Source organism: Ctenopharyngodon idella, chromosome 6, assembly GCF_019924925.1.
Source record: "Ctenopharyngodon idella isolate HZGC_01 chromosome 6, HZGC01, whole genome shotgun sequence".
Taxonomy (NCBI): domain Eukaryota; kingdom Metazoa; phylum Chordata; class Actinopteri; order Cypriniformes; family Xenocyprididae; genus Ctenopharyngodon; species Ctenopharyngodon idella.
In genome coordinates, this window is record NC_067225.1 from 4,079,496 (window position 1) to 4,100,613 (window position 21,118).

The 21,118-nt window shown below is 36.5% G+C and overlaps 1 protein-coding gene across 6 annotated transcripts in view; it reads left to right on the plus strand.

The window, feature by feature from the left end:
• Positions 1-20,685, plus strand: part of st3gal3a (ST3 beta-galactoside alpha-2,3-sialyltransferase 3a) — a 50,210-nt gene extending 29,525 nt beyond the window's left edge. For all 6 annotated transcript variants that reach the window (XM_051896966.1, XM_051896971.1, XM_051896972.1 and 3 more), the window contains 7 exons: positions 506-600; positions 3,875-3,938; positions 4,161-4,256; positions 4,535-4,721; positions 14,138-14,284; positions 16,778-16,924; positions 19,266-20,685. In XM_051896966.1, the coding sequence (XP_051752926.1) occupies positions 506-600; positions 3,875-3,938; positions 4,161-4,256; positions 4,535-4,721; positions 14,138-14,284; positions 16,778-16,924; positions 19,266-19,355 (826 nt within the window). In that variant the 3' untranslated portion in view covers positions 19,356-20,685. The remainder of the gene's footprint in view (positions 1-505; positions 601-3,874; positions 3,939-4,160; positions 4,257-4,534; positions 4,722-14,137; positions 14,285-16,777; positions 16,925-19,265) is intronic.
• Positions 20,686-21,118: the final 433 nt, after the last annotated feature.

A 21,118-nucleotide genomic window follows, 5' to 3' on the forward strand; every position in this document is an offset into this window, starting at 1 on the left:
GAATAAAATATAAGTTTATGAGATTTGTAAATTATTGCATTCCTTTTTTATTCACAATTTGTACAGTGTCCCAACTTTTTTGGAATCGGGTTTGTATAATTTTTGTAAATTTTGAACAAGAAAAGTTACATAGTGTGCTTTTAAAAGATATTGCCCCTTAAATAACTTCTTGTATATTGTGTATAACTACTTTTTCAGAAGTGTAGCCTGACTGTAGTCTAACGTCTGTAGATGATGAGTATCTTGGCGAGCTCAGCTCCTTATAAGTCTCTCTGCTTGTTTTAAGAAAAGGTCAGGTTTAGGCTGGACATTCCAGGGCTCATCTCTTACGAACTGATAAACACACTGGTAGCCAGTGGATTATGGGTAATGCGAACCGCATAATCCTATCAAATATTCCACCGGTTATCAAGGTATCGCACCCCTTTTCTCATGTGGGCTGTGCAGTGATTAGTGTGCTTGTTTTAACTTGTTTTCTCTCTTTGTTTTTTATTTATTCTTTTAGGTTTTCAAAACCAGCTCCCATGTTTCTTGATCCGAATTTTAAGCGGCTATCAAAAATCAGCAGTTACCCACCTCCTTTTGGAGTAAAAACACAAGGTATTTCTTTCATTCTGTGTTGCTTCAGATCAGTTTTTATGATAAGGGTTATGACTATGATCCTTCATTTATTGGGATGTCTTTTACAGTTCTGCTGTTCATCATTGTTCTGAACTTGAAGCCATTTATTATTTTATAGTTTATTATACCACCTGTGGGCTATTTAAAGGGTTAGTTCACCCAAAAACAATTCAATTTCTGCCATTAAGTACTCAACCTGTAAGTCATTCGTTCATCTTTGGAACACAAATTAAGATATTTTTGATTAAATTGGAGTTTCTGAATCACACATAGGCAGCAATGTCATTGCACCTTTTGAGGTCCAGAAAGGTAGTAAAGACATCGCTAAAATAGTCAACGTGACTACAGTGGTTCAACTTTAATGTTATGAAGTGACGAGAATACGTTTTGTGTTCAAAAACAAAACAAAAATAACGACTTTATTTAACAATTTCTTCTCTTCTATGTCAGTCTCCTACGCTGTTGACTGTAGTAAATGCAGTGTAGCACTTCCGTGTTCTACATCAGAACGCCGAATCATTACTGGCCAGCTCCTGCGTCAGTATCACGCGAACAAACACGGAAGCACTGCACTGCATGATCAGCGTAGGAGACTTACAGGGAAGAGAAAAAATTGTTGAATAAAGTCATTATTGTTCTTTATCATTATGTTAAAAGAAATAAATGACATTTTAAAATACATTCAAATAGAGAACAGTTGTAATACTGTATTTCAAAATATTACTGTTTTTAATGTATTTCTAAATATATATATATATATATATATATTTATATATGCAGTCTTGGTGAGCAAAGCATTAAAAAGTCTTAATTATTCTCAACTTTTGACTGTTAGTGTATGTTCAGTCAAGATGAATTCATGTAGATTTACCAAAAAAAGTCTGTATTTTCGTGTAGATTAACATTTGCGTGAGACTTACAGTACAAATGAGAAAAAAAAAATTAGGTAGATGTTAAACTAATGTCCACTTTACTAGTCATCATGGGTTCATGCAGGTAAGGTGGAAGCCATTTTCTCATGACATCTATTCAATCACATCTTTAGTGGTTCCTTCACCCGGTGAGCTTTCATACATTTAAACCAGAAACCTTTCCACTCACCTTCATTCGTCTCTGCTCTTGAGGGGTTGTGTGTAATTACCTTCCAGCCTTATTAAATCACAAATGTGCACGTTAAGTGATGAGTTTTCATCGGACTCAGTTTAGCTGCTTTGGCAGATGGTGTGGGATGTTAAGAACAGAACTGTCGGCATCTCTGCATCCAACCTGCTGACATTTCTCAAGCTGTGCCTTTCAGCAGAAACACTTATGCATGAATTACATGTGTGTATGGGAATTACTGCTGCCTAATGTGCTCTAATGTGATGTTGAGATGAAAACGCACTTAAAATACTGCTTTTGAACAGATAGTATGGCTAGTAGTAGATAAATAGTATGGCTTTTTAAGGAAAGATGTATTATTACTTTTTCAAGTGATCTAGCTTACGTTTTTTTGGCAGGCAGACTAATAAAATGGACAAAAAGTGATGCAGTTTTTTTTTGTTGTGGACTTTACATTCAAATCCTGTTCTATTATCTTTAGCATAAAGAGCTCGTTTCCCAGTGGAAAGCCTTTTGGTTTTACTAAAAATAACACAATGGATTGTGTAGAGGATAAATGGCTTTCTAAACTTAGGGTTTTTTCTCATTCCTGAGGGTGCTTGAGGATATGATGCAGGTTCTTTCCCAGGAGGCTACAGCATTGTTCATGGTAGCGTGAGACTGTGATGCTTTAGAAATGTCCCTTTTAATGTAATTCGACATTTACACATAGATCATTCACGTAGATCATCAACCCTAAATAGCATGTACGACTAGAGTAAGATTGTCTTAACCCTTGGGCTGTGTTGAAAACACTTTAACACCTTTGGTGTTCCTGGTCAAAATGACCGGCCTTTTAAAAATTGTAAATCACTTGTTATGCTGTATTATAACCAAATATTGGATTCGATTTTTTTTTTTTTTTTTTTTTTTTTTTTTTTTTTTTGTCAACTTGTTTTCTTTCAGTTAGCACAGGTTTTGTTTCTTTTTTGAACTGATTGATCTTAGGCCTCATTGATCTGAGTGATCTGACCTCAGTTTGTGAGTGGAATATACATTATTTGTGGATAAATTTGTCATAAAAATATGAAAAAAAAAAAAAAAAAATGCACTGTACATCAAAAATTTTGGGGGAAAAAATGCACTGTTTATCACACTAGTGTGCTTTAATGATTAACCAGGAAGTTTGTTTTGAAATACTTTTATTTTATACAAAATGGAAGAAAGTCACATCAAAAATGACCAGCCTACACAATAAAAAAAAAAAGAAGCTTATATTCTCTCATTACGTTATATTATCACAAAATATTGGATTCAGTCTTTTTGTCAACTTGTTTTCTGTCAATTAATACAGGTTTTGAACACCACAAGTGTGACTTTATGCCATTTTGTACAAGAAAAAAAGCATTTCAAAACAACCTGGTTGAACATTAAAGCACACTAGTGTGATAAATTGTACAATTTTTTTTATTCAATATTGCCAAAATTACCCACAAATAATGCTTTTTTGGTCAGAAATTGAGGTGCAGAAGCTCAGATAAAGGAGACCTACGATCAATCAGATCCAAAAAGTAATACAAAACCTGTGCCAAGTGAAAGAAAACTTGACAAAAAGTTCAAAATCCAATATTTGGTAGTTGAGTAGTGGTAGTGGTATTTGATAGTATGGAGTAATGAGAGATTTATAAGCAATTTTTTTGTAGGCTGGTCATTTTTGACCAGGAACACCACAAGTGTTTGGTGGTTAGGTGGGGGAAGTGTTAGGTGTAGGGGGGAAACCCAAAAAAATTACAAATAGGCTATTCTCAAAAAAAAAAAAAAAAAAAAATTGGGGAAGTAGTTATACCCTGGGTGAGTAAAGTTTTAGTCCAATGCGATAATGTTAACTAGGGTTAAATAATACTACATAAACATAGTATGCAAAAGGTGCTCAGTAAGAAGGAATGGGAGTATGACTAATATTGAATTATTATGCATAGTTTTAATGGACAATATGTCTCAATACACTGTAGTTTGCAAACAGCTCATCACGCCACAAATTGAGCAACTTTCCAGTAATCTTCAGCATGGATATGTCACAAAATATTTCTGTTGAAAGGAGGTTCAGACCTCTAATGCATTTTCTATAGTTTTTCTCTCTAAATGAGTAAATAATTGTTTTCTCTGTCCACAGAAAAGATCATCGATCATATTTTATTAGCTACAAAGAGCTATTCGCTGGGTTCAAAACTTGACAGGTAGTTAACGTCCACATAAACACCAAAACACAACAGCATTCACTCCTTTTCTTTTACAAGAACTATCCATCAAACACATCATTTGTGTATTACATGATAAACCATATCTTATATATTAAAACTTTTTCATGCTTTCAGCTTATATATTAAAAATTGTCATGCTTTCAGCTTGTAATGCTGTACAGTTGATCAGTAATCACGTTTTATATTTTTCTCCTGCAGTCTTAGTTGTAAGAAGTGTATTATTATTGGCAACGGAGGCATTCTCTACAATAAGTCCTTGGGCTCCAGAATTGATCAATATGATGTTGTTGTACGGTAAGTTAATATAAAAAAATAATTTTTTCCTTCTTTTTTTTTTTGATAATAAAAGCAGAGTTCAACCAGCATTCTCCAAATTCACCACTTGATATTTGGCAGATTAACAGAAAGAAGTTGTTGTTTCAGAAGGGTAAAAAGTTATTACATTTGATGAGTATTTATGAAAATAAGCATTAACATTCAGTAATGTTCATTTATGAGTCTAGCACATTAATCACAGGAACACAAATAGAGACCGTTTGGATTTCATGTTGATATTTGTCCTCTGGGTTCAGACTAAACGAGGCTCCAGTCGCCGGTTTCGAGAAGGACGTGGGCTCGAAGACCACTATGCGCATCACCTACCCTGAAGGAGCCATCCAGAAACCAGAGCGCTACGAGAAGAGCTCACTTTTTGTTGTCTCTGCCTTTAAACCCATGGACTTCAAATGGCTGCGTCACATGGTGTTCAAGGACAAGCTTGTAAGACATGCACAAATATGATCACTCATACAGTACATGATAAACAAGCTCACAAAAATTTGCGTTCACATTTTTTTTATTTATTAAATGTATTCATCAAATATTGTGACTAATTTGATTTTATTTGCATTTATATTCTCAGTATTCTTAGTTCCATTTATAACATGTTTAAATCTATTCCACAGTTTTTCCTTTAAAATCAGCTTAGAAAAACTAAAAAAAAAAGTCTGCTGATTTAAAAAAATAAAAAACAGTATTTTAAAAGATGATTATTAGATGTGAACAGGCAATACATGTACCAGTAGGGGGCAGCATAGTGTGTGCTCTGTACACTAATATTAAATATGAGTGACAGTGACAATAAGAATTTTGTTGTATTGCTGGCCCAGTTGTTTTTTACTTTCCCTGCCAAGATTCTCACTGGCCCCACCAAAAAAGACTTAGCATTTTTTATTTTTAGCTACATATTTTGAAACATTTAAAATTAAAAAACACTTTTTTGTTGTTGTTGTTGTTCACATAGTTTTTTATTACCAAAAAAAAAAAAAGGAAATTATACAGCTGTAATGTAACCATAAATATTAAGCACTTCTGCTGGAACAAAGCAATGACATACAAAGCAGTTTTTTGTTGGTTTCGAACACATTCTTGCTGATGGTTTCGAAACTACACAGTTATCTTTGCAGTTTTGCTCTGTGTTAGGCAGATAAACAACATTATTTTGGTGACAAATCAGCAGAATTTGTCATAGCAATGTTACAATGTAAGGAAGAAGGCTGGATTTACAAGATCGATAAATGTAAAATTCCCAAGGCAGTGCTGAATCTAAGTCGAAAGCAGACCACTCCTGAAACTCAGTTTATGAAATGTGGAGCAGAGGTTTATCACCACAGGTACATATGATTGGCATTTGGTGAGTAGAGCCGGATGAAGCTTTGTGCTTCCTGCCTCTTTGATATGCAGCTGTGTGAGGCTGATGTCTTTGTGAGACGGCCAGTGTAGCGTTTCCTCAGGTGACTGACGGGAACTCAATGATGTGCTTAATTGTGTGGTCTGGGCTGCAGAATGGGCACCTTATCTCCTGGGTTTGTGTTCAGTCAAGCAGCTCTTTCTCTGCGTTATCTCCAGAATGCTAATAAAAATGGCGCACACATCTGGTCTCTCTTCTGCTAGAGGACCTTATCCTATGATAAAAGCTGACTCTAGTTCACTCAGCTCAAGGACATTTCCGCATTATTTGGATCCGCAGGTCACAGAACTGTAATAAAAGTCACTGACGTGTAGCTAGTCATACGGTGAGGAGTTGCTTGTAATATTTCTTTTGCCACACTTTTAGCACAGGCTATTTTTCAGTGAATCTCTCTCCCCCTCTGTCTCTCCTTCTTTTTTTTATGCTGAAACTTAACAAAATTTGTTAAGCCATCTTTGCAATCCAGTGCTTTTGGTTTTGAATCACATTTTGACTCAATGGTTTTGAAGTGATTGTGGGAGATCTGTTCTGTGTCTGACTGTATCCTGATAGGGTTAGTGGCTGAGATTTGTTGATGTGTTTTTAGAAAGTCTCCATACAGCACCTTTTCCCATGGGCAGCAGCTTGACTTACTCGTTCTCTTTCTAAAAAAACAGATAACATGCCTTCTATATCCTACTCCATTAGAATTCCCACTGCCAGCCGAAAAGCCATTAGAGAGAGAATTGTAGTTTCCGAGAAGAGCAAGAAATGAATCTCTTAAACATGGCATTGTGAGTGTTCTTTTGTGAAAGGGGTCCTGAAAAGAATTAATATGGCTTAAATTAAAAAAAAAATAAAAAAGATCTAAAAGTCTAAAAAAGTCTTTCTTGTCATGTGTAGAGGTCCTAAAAATGGTGGCATTCTGGCAGATATGAGAGTCTTTTAATAAGGCAGCTCTGAGATAAAGATGCAGTATCTCATGAATGTAAATGAAACGCAACTTTTGCTTTTGTCAGTAAGTGCATGCTTTGTTTTTCTGATATCTTTCTGGAAGAATCTGTAATTAACTGTGATATACACTACTGTTTGTTAAAAAATACAGTAAAACAGTAATATTGTGAAATATAAATACAATTCAAAATAACTTTTCTATTTGAATATATTTTAGAATGTAATTTATTCCTGTGATCAAAGCTGAATTTTCAGCATCATTACTCCAGTCTTCAGTGTGACATGATCCTTCAGAAATCATTCTAATATGCTAATTTAAAACATTTCTTATTATTATCAATGTTGAAAAGGTTGTGTTGCTTCATATTTTTGTGGAAATTGTGACACATTTTTCAGGAATCTTTGATGAATAGAAAGTTCAAAAGAACAGCATTTATTTGAAATAGAAATCTCTTGGAATTTGTTTTTGTTTTTTTTACTGGCACAGGTGATCATTTTAATGCGGTCTTGCTGAAAAAAAGAAAAAAAAATGTTTAAAAATTTAAGTCTTTTTAAAAATTGTACTGACCACTGCGTTAAAAAGGGTTTAAATTACTATTTTTACGCTGTAAATGTATACAGCTGTAGACTAAATATTCATAATTTATGGTGGTACTTTTTATGCAAGGAATATACTACAGTAATTATGATATTTTAGTGGAAACTATTTACCATATTACATTTTGGGGTATTTAGTGAAAAAACATTGAACTCTATTTTTATTGTATTTTAGTGTTTACAAAATTTGTTTTTTATTCTTTAATTTGCATTAAAAAGTCTTTTTATGTTTCATTCTTTTAAATGTGCAGCTACTCTGCGAGTGAAGATAGATTGTTTCATGCCATAGCGTGCGTTTTAAGTAGATCCATTACCTTTTACTGCCAAAACAGTGATTTACTGAACAAACTGAACAATAAATGAACCAATTTAAGACGAATTTATGTGTAATTTTGCATAATGATAAACAGACTTAAACCGAAAACTTCACGGCTAAGACCAGTGAAATAAATTCTTCAGATAATTGTTTTCAGTTTAAATGTCTCTTCCACTTTTAGAGCATTATCTGTTACTGACCCGTCCAAGTGAAGCATTCATTCACGTCCTACTGCATGCTACAATCACGGCTCTAATTTACACATGAAATTGAGCGGAACGTGTTAATTCGGTGAAGGTTTTGAAGTGTGCAGACTGTCTTGTAAATATTCTTCCGTTCAAAACATTCAGTCAGGAATACTGATGAGGATAATTGAGGGGTCAGAGATGAAGTAGATGTTTTTCATTTGTGTGTGTTTATTGGCTGTAATCTTAGCTTGTGTTTCTTTGACTTGAATCTCTGTTGATTTGGAATTAAATTGCAGCTATGTCTTCTGAAAGCAAAAGAACGGCCAAGATATCTTGTCGTAAATGATGCATCAAAACAGCTAAATCATCTGTAGTCTTTGCATGGCCTTTTTAGACTAATGCCACCATATGTGAGATGTTAGCCCAGCCAAAGATCTGCTAAGGAGGTTTTGGTTGTGTCAGCTGTCATAGTTGTGGACGGGTAGTAGTAGCTGTCCTTTTGCTTTTGTCTCCTCTTTGAAATCAGCTTCAAACATGGCCATACAGAAAAGTAAACATGAGCAGGTGGACAAGGGGTCAAAAAACTAGCTGCTGTTGTTTCCACTGTTAGTGCAATGAGTCACGTCGAGCTGCTTTGGATGAAGAGAAGAGAAGAGAAGTACCATTTAAAGAACATTTCATGAGAAGATTAAAAAAGTAAAAATAGAGAAGAAAAGATTGAATTTGCAAATATAAGATTTAATTTGACCTAAGATGATTTGATGTGACTCAAATTTAAAAACAGTCAAGAGAGTTTGAGATCATTTGAGAACATTTAGGAAGAATAGATTTGATTTCACACGAGAAGAGAAGGAACATTTCACAAGAAGATTAAGAGAAAGATTGAATTTGAAAGATAAGATTTAATTGTACTAAGATGACTTCATGTGACTCAAATTTGAGAACATTCAAGAGGGTTTGAGATCATTTGAGAACTTAGAAGAATAATATATTAGGGAACTTGATTTGACTCAAGAATAGAAGAGAAGGAACATTGTGAGAAGATTTCAGAAGTTTAAATAATGACTGAATTTGAAAACCTAAGATTCAATTTGACTAAGATGACTTGATGTGATCCCAATTTAAGAACATTAAAGAAGGTTTAAGATCATTTGAGAACATTTAAGAAGAATAGATTAGAGAAAAATTGAGATTTGATTTGACTCAAACAAAAGGAACATTGCAAGAACATTTCATAAGTTTAAAAAAGATTGCGTTTGAAAAGACACAGTTTAATGTGACTAAGATGACTTGACGTGACTCAAATTTGAGAACATTTAAGAATGTTTGAGATCATTTGAGAACGTTTAAGAAGAACAGATTAGAGAAAATTTGAGATTTGATTTGACTTGAGAAGAGACAGAATATTTCACTAGATGATTAAGAGAAAGACTGAATTTGAAAGATAAGATTTATTTGGACTAAGATGACTTGATGTGAGTCAAATTTGAGAACATTCAAAGTTTGAGATAATTTAAGAAGATTTGATTCAACTCAAGAAGATCTAATGTGACTGTAATGTTTGATTCGACATGCAAAATTTGAATACTCATTAGTGGATCCTTCTTTTCTGAGGACATAATATAACTTCCAAACCCTGGTGAGCTCTTCTATTCTGTTATCCAAAGCTTTACTAAACATGCTGCCTAGGAAGGCAGCTCACTAGGGAACAGAGCTCATGTCTATGAATCATTAGATGCCTTGTATGACATGTTCAGCTTACACACTGCGGCACAATGGTGTTTATGAGTGTCAAGTGTCTTCAGAGTCTGGTGATTCAGACATGAGGAGACAGAGGGTTGGGGGTCAAGGTCAGGGTCAGTGCCCTCTACCACTCCACAGACTGCTGCAGAAAGCCACAGTGGTTTATGAATGCCACAGTGTGTGTCAGCCCACTGGAAACTGATGGTTTCTGTGATAAAGTCTGCTACTCGCACCTCCAGAGTTCCAGTGCGTCTGAGAGCGGCCATTGTAGTGTATGAGCCGTAATGGCTTCCACGGCCCCTCTGAAGAGCAGGGAAACACAGCGCCCACTCCACGCCCACAGGTTACAGGCCAGCATCATCACTCAAAAATGTGTCAGGAGCTCTTTTAACCAAAGAAAGGGAAGTTTGGAGCTAAAAAACTAAGGGTTTTGAGAATTACCCATCAGGGAAAGTATGTGAGTGTGTGGATAACTGAGCATGTGTACATCCGATATGACTGAAAGTAATGACTTGTGATTCAGTTCAGTCTGTGACCGAATTGTTACATTGATTCAGCACAGTCTTTTTAGATTCATTTAAAAATGTATATATTTGAGCTTTTTTTCACAAGCTCCCGTTCAAGATGCTTACGCAGAAACACATCCTCATGTGCGTTTGCCCTCAGGATTGGTTTGCAGCGATCGACCTGAAGGACACGTCATGTCATGTCATGTCTCAGTCTTACCTCGACACAGACCTTTTCTACGTTTTGCTTTTGAGGGTCGAGCATATCAGTTCAAGGTCCTCCCCTCTGGGCTGTCCCTGTCTCCCTGCATCTTTACCAAAGTCACGGAGGCTGCCCTTAACCCGCTCAGGGGTACCCCGCTCGCATCTTGAACTATCTCGATGACTGGCTCGTTCTGGCCCAGTCTCGGGATCAGTTATGTGAACACGGGGACCTGGTGCTCAGACACCTCAGCCATCTGGGGCTTCGGGTCAACTTGGAAAAGAGCAAGCTCTCCCTCATGCAGCGCATCTCTTTTCTTGATGTGGGGTTAGAATCAGTCAATATGACGGCGTGTCTCACCAGCGAGCACACACAGTCGGTGTTGAACTGCCTGAATAAGTTCAGGCGGAAGACAGCAGTTCCACTGAAGCAAATTCCGAGGCTTCTGGGGCATACGGTTCATAAAGGAACAGCAGCTACAAGCCTTCCCAAGTAAACCCTGTCCCTTCCATCCCTTTTGGTATGGAGGACTAGCCTCCTCGGGCTTACACGGGGTGCTGGATAGGTTACAACTGTGTGAGGGCAGTTGCCAAAACAGCACGCTACAGCTTGCCAGCATCTGCGTCTCCGACACTCGTAACACAGTTCAGTGGCTGTAGCGCTTTCCATAGGGACCCCATTACGTCAGTCTAACGTAATGTCGAACTTAACTGACTGAATTGGAATGTCTAAGTAACCCCTGTTTCCTGAAGAAGAGAACAGAGAAATTACATCCCACCTGCCACAGCCCTGAACTACTGCTGAATGGCCGGGATCCTGTCTTGGCTCCTCAGCAAAACATGAATGAAGTGAGTAATGCCGGTCATATTTATACCCGTATGTCCGAGTAGGTGTGCAAATCTCACTGGCCAATGTTCATTGGCTCATTTAGTTACCACTTGGAGGTGATTGGGCTCCCAAGCGAGACCCCATTACATCAGTCGGACGTCACAGGGTTGCATTAGTAATCTAGACATTTTAAAGTTTTAACGATAACTAACATATATATTTTTATTTCATTAACCACATTGAAAATGCTAGAAAGAGACATTATGACAATTTAATTATTTCAATTAAAGCATACTCTAGATAAATTCATTCTTTATTGATTTGTTTATTCACTATATTATTTATTCAAGTTAGTTAAGTAGTTGGTTAACCAGTTATTATTGCAGATTTATTTGTTTGTTTTGTGATAATGGCCAGCTAACTGTATATTTATCCTTTATATAAGATTCATACATTCATTTATTAAATTATTCATTCAGTTAACCAGTTACTATTACAGATGTAGTTGTTTTTTTTTTGTTGTTTTTTTTTTTTTTGTATTGTGAAAATGAGCAGCAAACTGTACATTTATACCTTACACAAGGTATAAACTAAATAAAATAATCCATTTTATTTAGTTATGTAGATAACCAGTCATTATTACAGATTAAATGTTTAATTATTTAGAGACAGTGACAGGCTAACTGTACGTTTATCCCTTATATGTGATTTTACAATAAGACCTAAAATAACCTGTATTTTTATTTTATGACTAAATTGGGAAGAAAAATATATATTTTAAAGAAGTACATTTTATCATTAACTGGGATTGCGTTAAACACTCAACTTTTTTAAATACATTTAAGACTTTTTAAAAAAATATTGTATAATTTTGAGTAATACTTCAGGAACTAAGTTTGCTGAAAATATATATGTGTATATATATATATATATATATATATATATATACACACGTGTACACATGTATATGTGTGTGTGTGTGTGTATATATATATATATATATATATATATAATTTTGCATTAGACCACTAAGCTCTCAAACTAGGTCTGTACATTCAGCAGCAGCAGTGCAGAAAACACTGAGGTCAGATTAGTTTTCCGTTTGTTGCTACGGCAGTGTTGAGTGACCGTGTCTGTGATACAGCACAATGAGCCATTTGGACGGCACTATCAGGCGAACACACATCAGCTCAGAGTTTGTAATCATTAGTCAGCTCTTTTTTTTTTCTTCTTTTTTTTTTACCTGCAGGTCTGTTTCAAACAGCTCGGTGACAGGTATCAGAGAAACTCTGCGTACAAAGGCCTTGTGCAATGTAGGAGGTGGATCCTGCCACGGGGTGATTGATACAGGGTCTTCCTTGCCTTTGTGGCTTTGTTTGCGCTTCTTGTTTTTCATGGGGCTTTTAAATGGCCCCTCTCCTCTCCACTGCAGGGTATTGTGTTCATCTCTCTCTGCCTGAGCCACGTCACATTTTCCACCTGTGTGTTTATGACTCTTGGCCTGTGAGTCTGAACCGTTGCCCGATTCACCTGTGCTTGAGCGCTCTCTGAATGTTTGCCACTTTATCTAGAATTTTACTGTGGCAAGGCAGAAAAACAGATTTTTACCTGCACCTGCTTTCTGCATTCTTAGTAATGCTGGTCAGACTTAAACATTTCAGACTTTTACATCATGACTTATTACTGTAGTGCTGAATTCTGAATGTTATTGATATTTTTTATGGTTAAGAAATTAATGCAAAGTTTGGTACAAAAATGCTTTGAAATAGCATTGCTTGTGAACACTACCACTTAAAAGTTTGGGGTCAATAAGTTTTAATATTTAATTCAGCAAGGATGCAATAAATTAATCAAAAGTGAGAGCAAAGACATTTATAATGTTACAAAAGATTTTTATTTCAAATAAATGCTGTTCTTATGAACTTTCTATTTAACAAAAAGTACTGAAGAAAATATACCACCGTTTACACAAAAATATTAAGCAGCAACTGTTCACAACATTGATGATAATAATAAATGTTTGTTTTGTTTTTTGAGCAGCAAATCAGCATATAAGAGTAATTTCTGAAGGATCGTGTGACACTGAAGACTGGAGTAATGATGCTGAAAATTCAGCTTTGATCACAGGAATTACATTTTTAACAATTCAGATACAAAAGAGATATTTTAACTTAATATTTCACAATATTACTGTTTTTACTGTATTTTTGATCAAATAAATGTAGCCTTGGTGAGCGAAGAGACTTTCAAAACAATTTAAAACATCTTACTGACTCCAAACTTTTGAATGGTAGTGTAGAAACAAATCACAAAATCTTTGTAAATACAATGGATTCATTCAATATCTACTACATAGCGAATGGCACAAAGTTGATTGGTGTAGATGGTTGTAAGAGAGGAGTTTGTGCACATCTTAAATGAGGCTGATGGCGACTGATAGTTGTGTACGTGTTATGCCATGCCACACGTTGTTTGTATTACACCTTGTATCACATGCTTTGTGACAAACCAGAAAACCACAAGGCTCCCTGGGTCAAAGCACTTGTAGTTTTTGTGTAGTTATGTGTCCCTCTGTAAAGCCTGTCCTTTCCTTGAAAAGAAAACAAGCTTTGTGCAAGACGTAATTACACTGTGTGTTTATTTGTGGTACCATGACTTTCAGGAGTGGGATCCCGTTTGATGAAATCCCACCGGAGTTGTTACTCAAGAATGTCAAGTGTAGTTATGGCTTCTAACAGTCACACTCTACCAGGTGTGTCCATAAGGTCCTTGATATTGGCCGCAGGTGAAGTGGGCGTCCCACGAGGAGAGCGAGAGGTCTGTGTTCGGGCACGCTCTTGGCTCGAATGCAGCGTCACCCTTTTTATTCTGAATATCAAAGCGAGCGGCATATTTACTCAGCTGAAAGCGTTATTCAGCAGCCGCGAGTGACTATTCTGTGTCATTTTTACTTAAGGCCTTTCTGGAGTTATAATAGCGTATTCACAGAGCAGGAGTCAAGGGAGTGTTTGAAAAGAAAAGCTGCTTCTGCTCACCATCAGAGAAGTCACGCAGGTTTATTCATTGCATTTGTTTCAAGTGTTCATTCAGCAATGTGTCTTCTGATGTGTGTTGTGTTCTTGATGTCTTCCAGCGGAGTATGGAGGGATTCTGGAAGTCCGTGGCACGTTTCGTTCCCAGAGATCCAGAAGACATGCGGATCCTGAACCCGTATTTCATCCAGGAAGCGGCCTTCAGATTCATCGGGCTTCCACATAACAAAGGCCTCATGGGAAGAGGGGTGAGGAGCAAACACAATAATCATTAAAGCAGTCAGTTTATGAGAAATCCAGCAGTCATTGCTATTAAAGCTAGGACAATAGCAAGCTAGCTTTGAAAGCAAAAGATCTCGCCTTCCCTTCAGATCGTTCTCCAAAGCCACGCCTCCTCAAAAACACATAAACGCGCACAGCCTGAGCAGAGTCTGCAAAGTGTCATGAGAGATGGCGTTAAATTAAGGCATAATATGTAACATTTTTTTTTTTTTTTTTATTAAAATATCCAAAACCACTAAAAAATATATTTTGTTGACTTGTGTACTTATATTATCCCAAATGTTTCCATCAATGTTTAATCCAGAGAAATCAGCTAATATAACCAGTGTAATTGTGTCACCAAATTTGTCAATTTTCAAGTTTTACTTCCGTAGAAACCAAGGAAACACCAAAGACGCTTTTAATATGTTATCCCCCGGTTTCACAGACAAAACTTAAGCCTAGTCCCAGACTAAAATGCATGTTTGAGCTGTTTTAACTGAAAGCAACTTGCGCTAACATACCTTAAAATATGTCCGTGCCATTGTTTTGTCTCAAGATGAACACCAGTAATGTTTTTTTTCTAAGGCACATTGATAAAAGCTACTTAAATGCCCTAATTAAACTAAGGTCTAATCCTGGCTTAATCTGTTTGGGAAACCAGACCTATGTTTTTTATTAAACGTGAGCAACTGTTTGGACACCTTTATTGATAGAAAACTAATCATTGTTAAATAGGTCAATACCATTAGTCTTATTGTTTGAATCTCTTGTTTTCTTGATTTACCGCGAGTAACGTGTTTGCACCATGCATCGGAGACAACACTATTCTGTCAAGTGGCTGTACTTGTTTTAACAGTAATACAGCATTTTCTCCAGCATACAATGTTTTAAAATGAATTGCATGCCATTTAGCAAAAAGTCATCCAGCTTTTATTAATGATATTCTAAAATCGATCTAGCTTACTCCGATGTGCAACAAGTGTCTCATACCAGCAGAGTAACATTATAACATAACTTTCAACACACTTCAACGTATTTTTAGTATGATTATTTTGACTAATTAAAACAAAATAAAGTGACCCGTATGAGTAGTAATTCTTGTGGCTGAAATAAAATAATGTATATTTAAGTGATCAAACGTAACTAACAAAGTTCAGAGAAGAAGGAGGTGGACACTTTAATCATAAAATAAACATAAGCAACAAAATGAATGGAGTGACCGACTGCGGCATATAAGCATAATAAAACAGCAACAAAAAATGTCCAAGGCTCTCGGCTCCATTCTGTAGCTGGTCATCATTATTTTTGACTATATAAACCCTGCCTGATCCAGAGTCTGTTTGCCCTCTGCTGCCATGGAGACAAGTGTTTGAGGGGCTCTAGCTGTGATGCGTTTCCTGTTATCAGCATGCAGGCGGAGTGTCTGGAGCAGGATTAGCCTAGAGAGTGTCTCACTGTGGTGATAAGGCTTTCACCATGAGACTCGTATCCCCGATGGATCAGGTGGTGACTGGATGATCCCTCTCTGCTGATAAACACACAGACACACACATCTCCTGCTCTCTCTGTCTCTGATAAAGTCAGTCACACGCTGTATTATCTGCACTGAAGTGTGTGAGCAGTGCACTCGACAGTAGCATCCAGTTCATCCATTGTCTATTCAGTGTTGCACTTCCATCTTGAGTCATGCATTTCATCGTACTGTATATTATGAATTATAATGTATAGTAATAAATTAAAACTTGATTGTTTCATTACTAATAGAAAATCACTACTTGAGTATAAATGTTTGATGTTTTTCCCTGTTTACTTTTTGCAGTTAAATACTTTTACTCTGATGCATTAATTTTGCATAAACTATATATTTACAAGTTATCCACCTTATTTTGCAACATGGAAGTAAGCTATTTTCTGTGAACGTGCAAGACTTCCAATTCATGAGCTGCATTAGGTAAATAACTAGAAGAATAACAAAGTGCTAAAATAAAACTTATTTTTACTACAAACCAGTGTGTTATAATTATGATAATACATTAAAATAATATGGTAAGAAATACCAGTTTGCAATATCCGGAATTGCCCGGAAGCCAGACATTCAATTTCCAAATAGCCGCACCTGTTCTTAAATTATAAATAAGGTGGATAGTGATGACCTATTCGCGAATTAATCATTTTTATTTGTGCGATTCTTTTCAGTGAATCAGTGAAATTGGTTCATAAATTAGTCTGAATGATTCATTTACAAAATGAATTCTCTGAAACATTCACTCATACACCTACTCATTCAGTTGATCATTTTTGATGTAATTTCAGTTCTATCTCAAAAACCTCTATTTTTCTTAATGAATCTTTAGTCATTTTCTATAAAGGTATCTTTGCCTACATACACAAGTACCTGTATGACTACTGGGTACTTTATACGCAGTCACTGAACACTAATTAACATGTAATACTAATAAGTGTTTTATTTTCTCCAGAATATTCCCACACTGGGGACTGTTGCAATCACAATGGCCCTCCATAACTGCGATGAGGTGGCGGTGGCTGGATTCGGATATGACATGAATTCACCTCATGCACCTCTGCACTATTACGAGAAGCTCAAGATGTCTGCAATCAAAGAGGTAACGGCACCACACTGACTTGATCTTAATGATTTCTGCCTTACTCTGTTCCAAAACTAGCCGCTTCACTAATCGTATTAAAGAGCAATATTTGGAACTGGTATTTAGGAAAAATTTTACCTTTCAACCCCGTTATTAGATGTTATGGAATATTTGATAAGAAAAAAAAAAAAAAAGAGGAATTCACTGCTTTCCCCTCAGATGTTTGTCACTTCCAGGGGCATTTTTAGCTTGAACCCTGGTTAATTTCTGTCCCCTGTCTTATCATAGTTAACAGAAATGTCCTAGTTTTGGCATCTAAGAAGAGTAGAATATAAAAGTAAATGTGGCTGATCGATGGTCTTTGGGAATATCCCGTCCGTTGAGTCACATCCACAAACAGTCACATGACCTCACGGCTGAAGGTGCTCTCTGTTCCAGGAACATGCAGAAACCCGAGAGGTCAGAGTAATGAGCCAGCATTGGCAACTCTAGCTTACCAAGCAACTCAGAAAGTGGAGTAGTCAGATACTACAGGATACTAACCAGCGATCAACAATAAGGATTTCTGCTAGTCCAGGCCAGTAGTTTTACTTGCCCCACAACAAAAGAATCATCAGTTTTTACTGATGGCAACATATTTTTATATTTTATGTTTTTGCTAAAAAAATATATGCCAGCAGTCATGTCATTCTCTATAGGGCACAGCTGATTGGTTCCTGCTGTATCAGTAGCCAGTGAGCTCACTGCTCAACCTTCAAATACTTGGTCAGCATTGCTGTAACATTTGCATCGCGCTTTCAGAAACCCTCCACCTTCCCCAGCTCCACCTGTATAGATCTGTTATGGGTAATTCATGTACGCTATATTGTACAGCAGCAGCATGTCTTACTTCCTCACAGCAGTGTGTTGTGTATGTACTGGTAGTAGCCAGTCCCATACTTGTTCTGCAGCAGCAGCAATAACCAACAGCAGCAGGAGCGTAGCAGATCCATTCCACCAAGACCAAACATTCTGCTGTATTATAACTTAATCATTAAATTCATAGACACTTTTGCCAGACAATGATGGCATATGACTGTTTGCCAGGTATATATATAATATATATAATAAATAACTTTCACTCAATCCATATTACGCACTAATGGACATATTTATATAAAATAATATTTATTGAACAACAAATAAACACAATTGTACAGTTTAGTCAAACGTAAATCACTAGTGTGCCCGTGACGGTTGTCAAGTGTGCCGTGGATAATTACCAAATGCCAAAAAATAAATAACATAAATGCCACACCTCGTATCTCTATATTTCCTAATTTTTGTTTTATTTTTATTTAAAAAAAAAACAAACAAAAAAAAAAAAAAACAATGATATAGGTCACCTTTACGCCTGTATGTGGGTTTTACAAATATTTAACGAATGAAAAGGATTTTAAAAAGCTTGTGACAAAACCTAGTAACTCCATTGGATCCTCAAACTGTCAATCAAACCTCATAAATCCGCCCCACCTCTTGAATGAAGTGCTGCACGCAGTTTGGACATCTCGTCTGTGCAATGCAAAGGTAAATAAAGATCTGATGTTTGGAGAAAAAAAAAATTGTAAAGCGTTTTCTTTGCTCAAAAAACATTAAGTCTATAAAGGGTAATATTTTATGTATTTGAAGAGCGGAGAAGAGTCTTCGTCTGATATGTCCCGTCTAGCTGTAGCCAATATGCTATGCTATATAAAGGATGTAAGTTAATTATTATCAAATTTAACATAGCACAATTCGTGCTATTCGAACAAGTAATAGATTAATAAGACCAAAGATTGCCCGTTTTATGTATTCAAAATGAATTATGTCTCATGTTTAACCATGTTTTGCCAGCGGCAAATCCCTGAAGCACTGGCCGAGATGAAGCTGTTCTCGGTGGGTACACAAGCACTGAACAGCCGCTGACGCCCTGGAGCTCGCATCTCCGAAAACGTCTAATAAATTGTAAAATAGGCTCTATGATTAAATATGAGTCCCATATTTCAGGTCTAAACAACTACATTCTCGTCTAAAAAACTATTAAAACTAACAGTTTGTGTTACAACAAGTAGTATTCGCAAAAATTACAGTGTATTTGCTCGGCTGCCATGACGGTCACTTCAAGCGGAGTGATACAAACGGTGAATAGGTAGGACATGTACATGTTTACTGGAGATGGACCATCCAAACTGCTTTTGTGGCTTGTGAAAACAAAAGCAAACCTGCATGTGCAGATGTCATGGCTCTTTTGTGCGCAGCATGTGACAAACTTTTGATGACTCCATTGATGTTTACTCCATTGTGCTCTTTCTGTTTCTCTTTTTCTCTCACACACGCCCAGTCATGGACACACAACATATCCAAAGAGAAGGAGTTTCTCCGGAAGCTGGTGATGGGGGGCGTTATTAAGGACCTGACCAATGGGATCTGACATTACATCCGCATCATACAGCTGATAGTTAGTATTCACCATATCAAAGTGGTGACAGCCATCCCAGCTGATGGACTCTCATTAATGTGAGCCGTCACAGGTACAATCGCATGATGCCGCCGGAGGAAGTGACCTCACCTCATATGCTGGACGGTATCCATGGCAACCTCACCTCAATCATGGTAATGCTTGTTTTAGGATGCCACGTAGGCCAGAGTCCGTCCCTACGCGCCATAGCGCCTGACAAAGACTGGAGACATGCTGCTTTCTTGTTTTTTACTCTACAGCAGCTGTTGTGAACTGGATTCAGTATTTATTTTAGACAGTATTTTAATCACCGTCATTAAGATGCTTTATTTTCTAAGCCAAGTCAGCTTTAATGTTTTAATACTGTTCTCTTAAATCTCAGGCTATGCACAACAGCACAGTGCACAACCACACACAACAGATGATTGTCACTAATGACTTTCTGCTGCTCTTCTGACATGTGCCATTAAAGGATTAGTTCACTTTCAAATGAAAATTACCCCAAGCTTTACTCACTCTCAAAGCCATCCTAGGTGTATAAGACTTTCTTCTTTCTAATGAACACAATCGGAGATATATTAATAAATATCCTGATGCATCTGGGCTTTATAATGGCAGTGAGCAGGATCAATGAGTATGAGCTGAAGAAAGTGCCTCCATCCACGTCCATCTATCATAAACGTACTTCACACGGCTCCGGGGGGTTAATAAAGTCCTTCTGAAGAGAAGCGATGTGGTTGTGTAAAAAAAAAAAATATTGATATTTAACAAGTTATGAAGTAAAATATCTAGCTTCAGCCAGACCGCCTTCCGTATTCCGTAACTGCCGACACCAGTTGGTGTCGGCTTCTGGCTGAAGCTAGATATTTTACTTCATAACTTGTTAAACAGGTTTTTTTTTTTTTTTTTTTTTTTTTTTTTACACAAATGCATCGCTTTGCTTCAGAAGGACTTTATTAAACCCCCTATCCCCCCGAGCAGTGTGAAGTACTTTTTATGATGGATGGATGTGGATGGAGGCACGTTCTTCAGCTCATACTCGTTGGTATCGCCATTATAAAGCTTGGATGCATCAGGATATTTATTAATATATCTCTGATTGTGTTCATCAGAAAGAAGAATGTCATATACACCTAGGATGGCTTGAGGGTGAATAAAGCTTGGGGTAATTTTCATTTGAAAGTGAACTAATCCTTTAAACAAATCAGCATCCACTTGTTCCTGTACCTTCCACATGTATATCCATCTCCGTGTGTAACCAGATCATGAGACCAGGCAAATTAAAGTATTATCAAGCTTTATACATTCAGTCTGAAAAGGGGTTTTCATTTGAATTGTTGACTGTGTCATAACGCATGAGAATTGTATGGTATTGCATACATTTGTAGAGTACGAAATTACAGTAGTCAGTCAAATGTCATGATCCTCGATACCAATCATGATACAACCTATAAAATAAATATTTTAATAATTAAATTTAAAAGAATGTCATGTAGCATTCAAGTATTTCTCAGTAAGTTTAATTTTATTTCACGTACTAGAGTGCAACAGATAGGTTCATTTTTAACAGACCTACTGTGAGCTACAAGGTTGTTAAAGCTGTCAGCCTGAATTATTTCAACTTATTTTTTTAAATAATCACGTTTAACAGTGGAATTCCTGGTGAAAACTAACATAACATCTTTTTAACATTTATTTATATACCACTTTATACAATACAAATTGTTTCAAAGCAG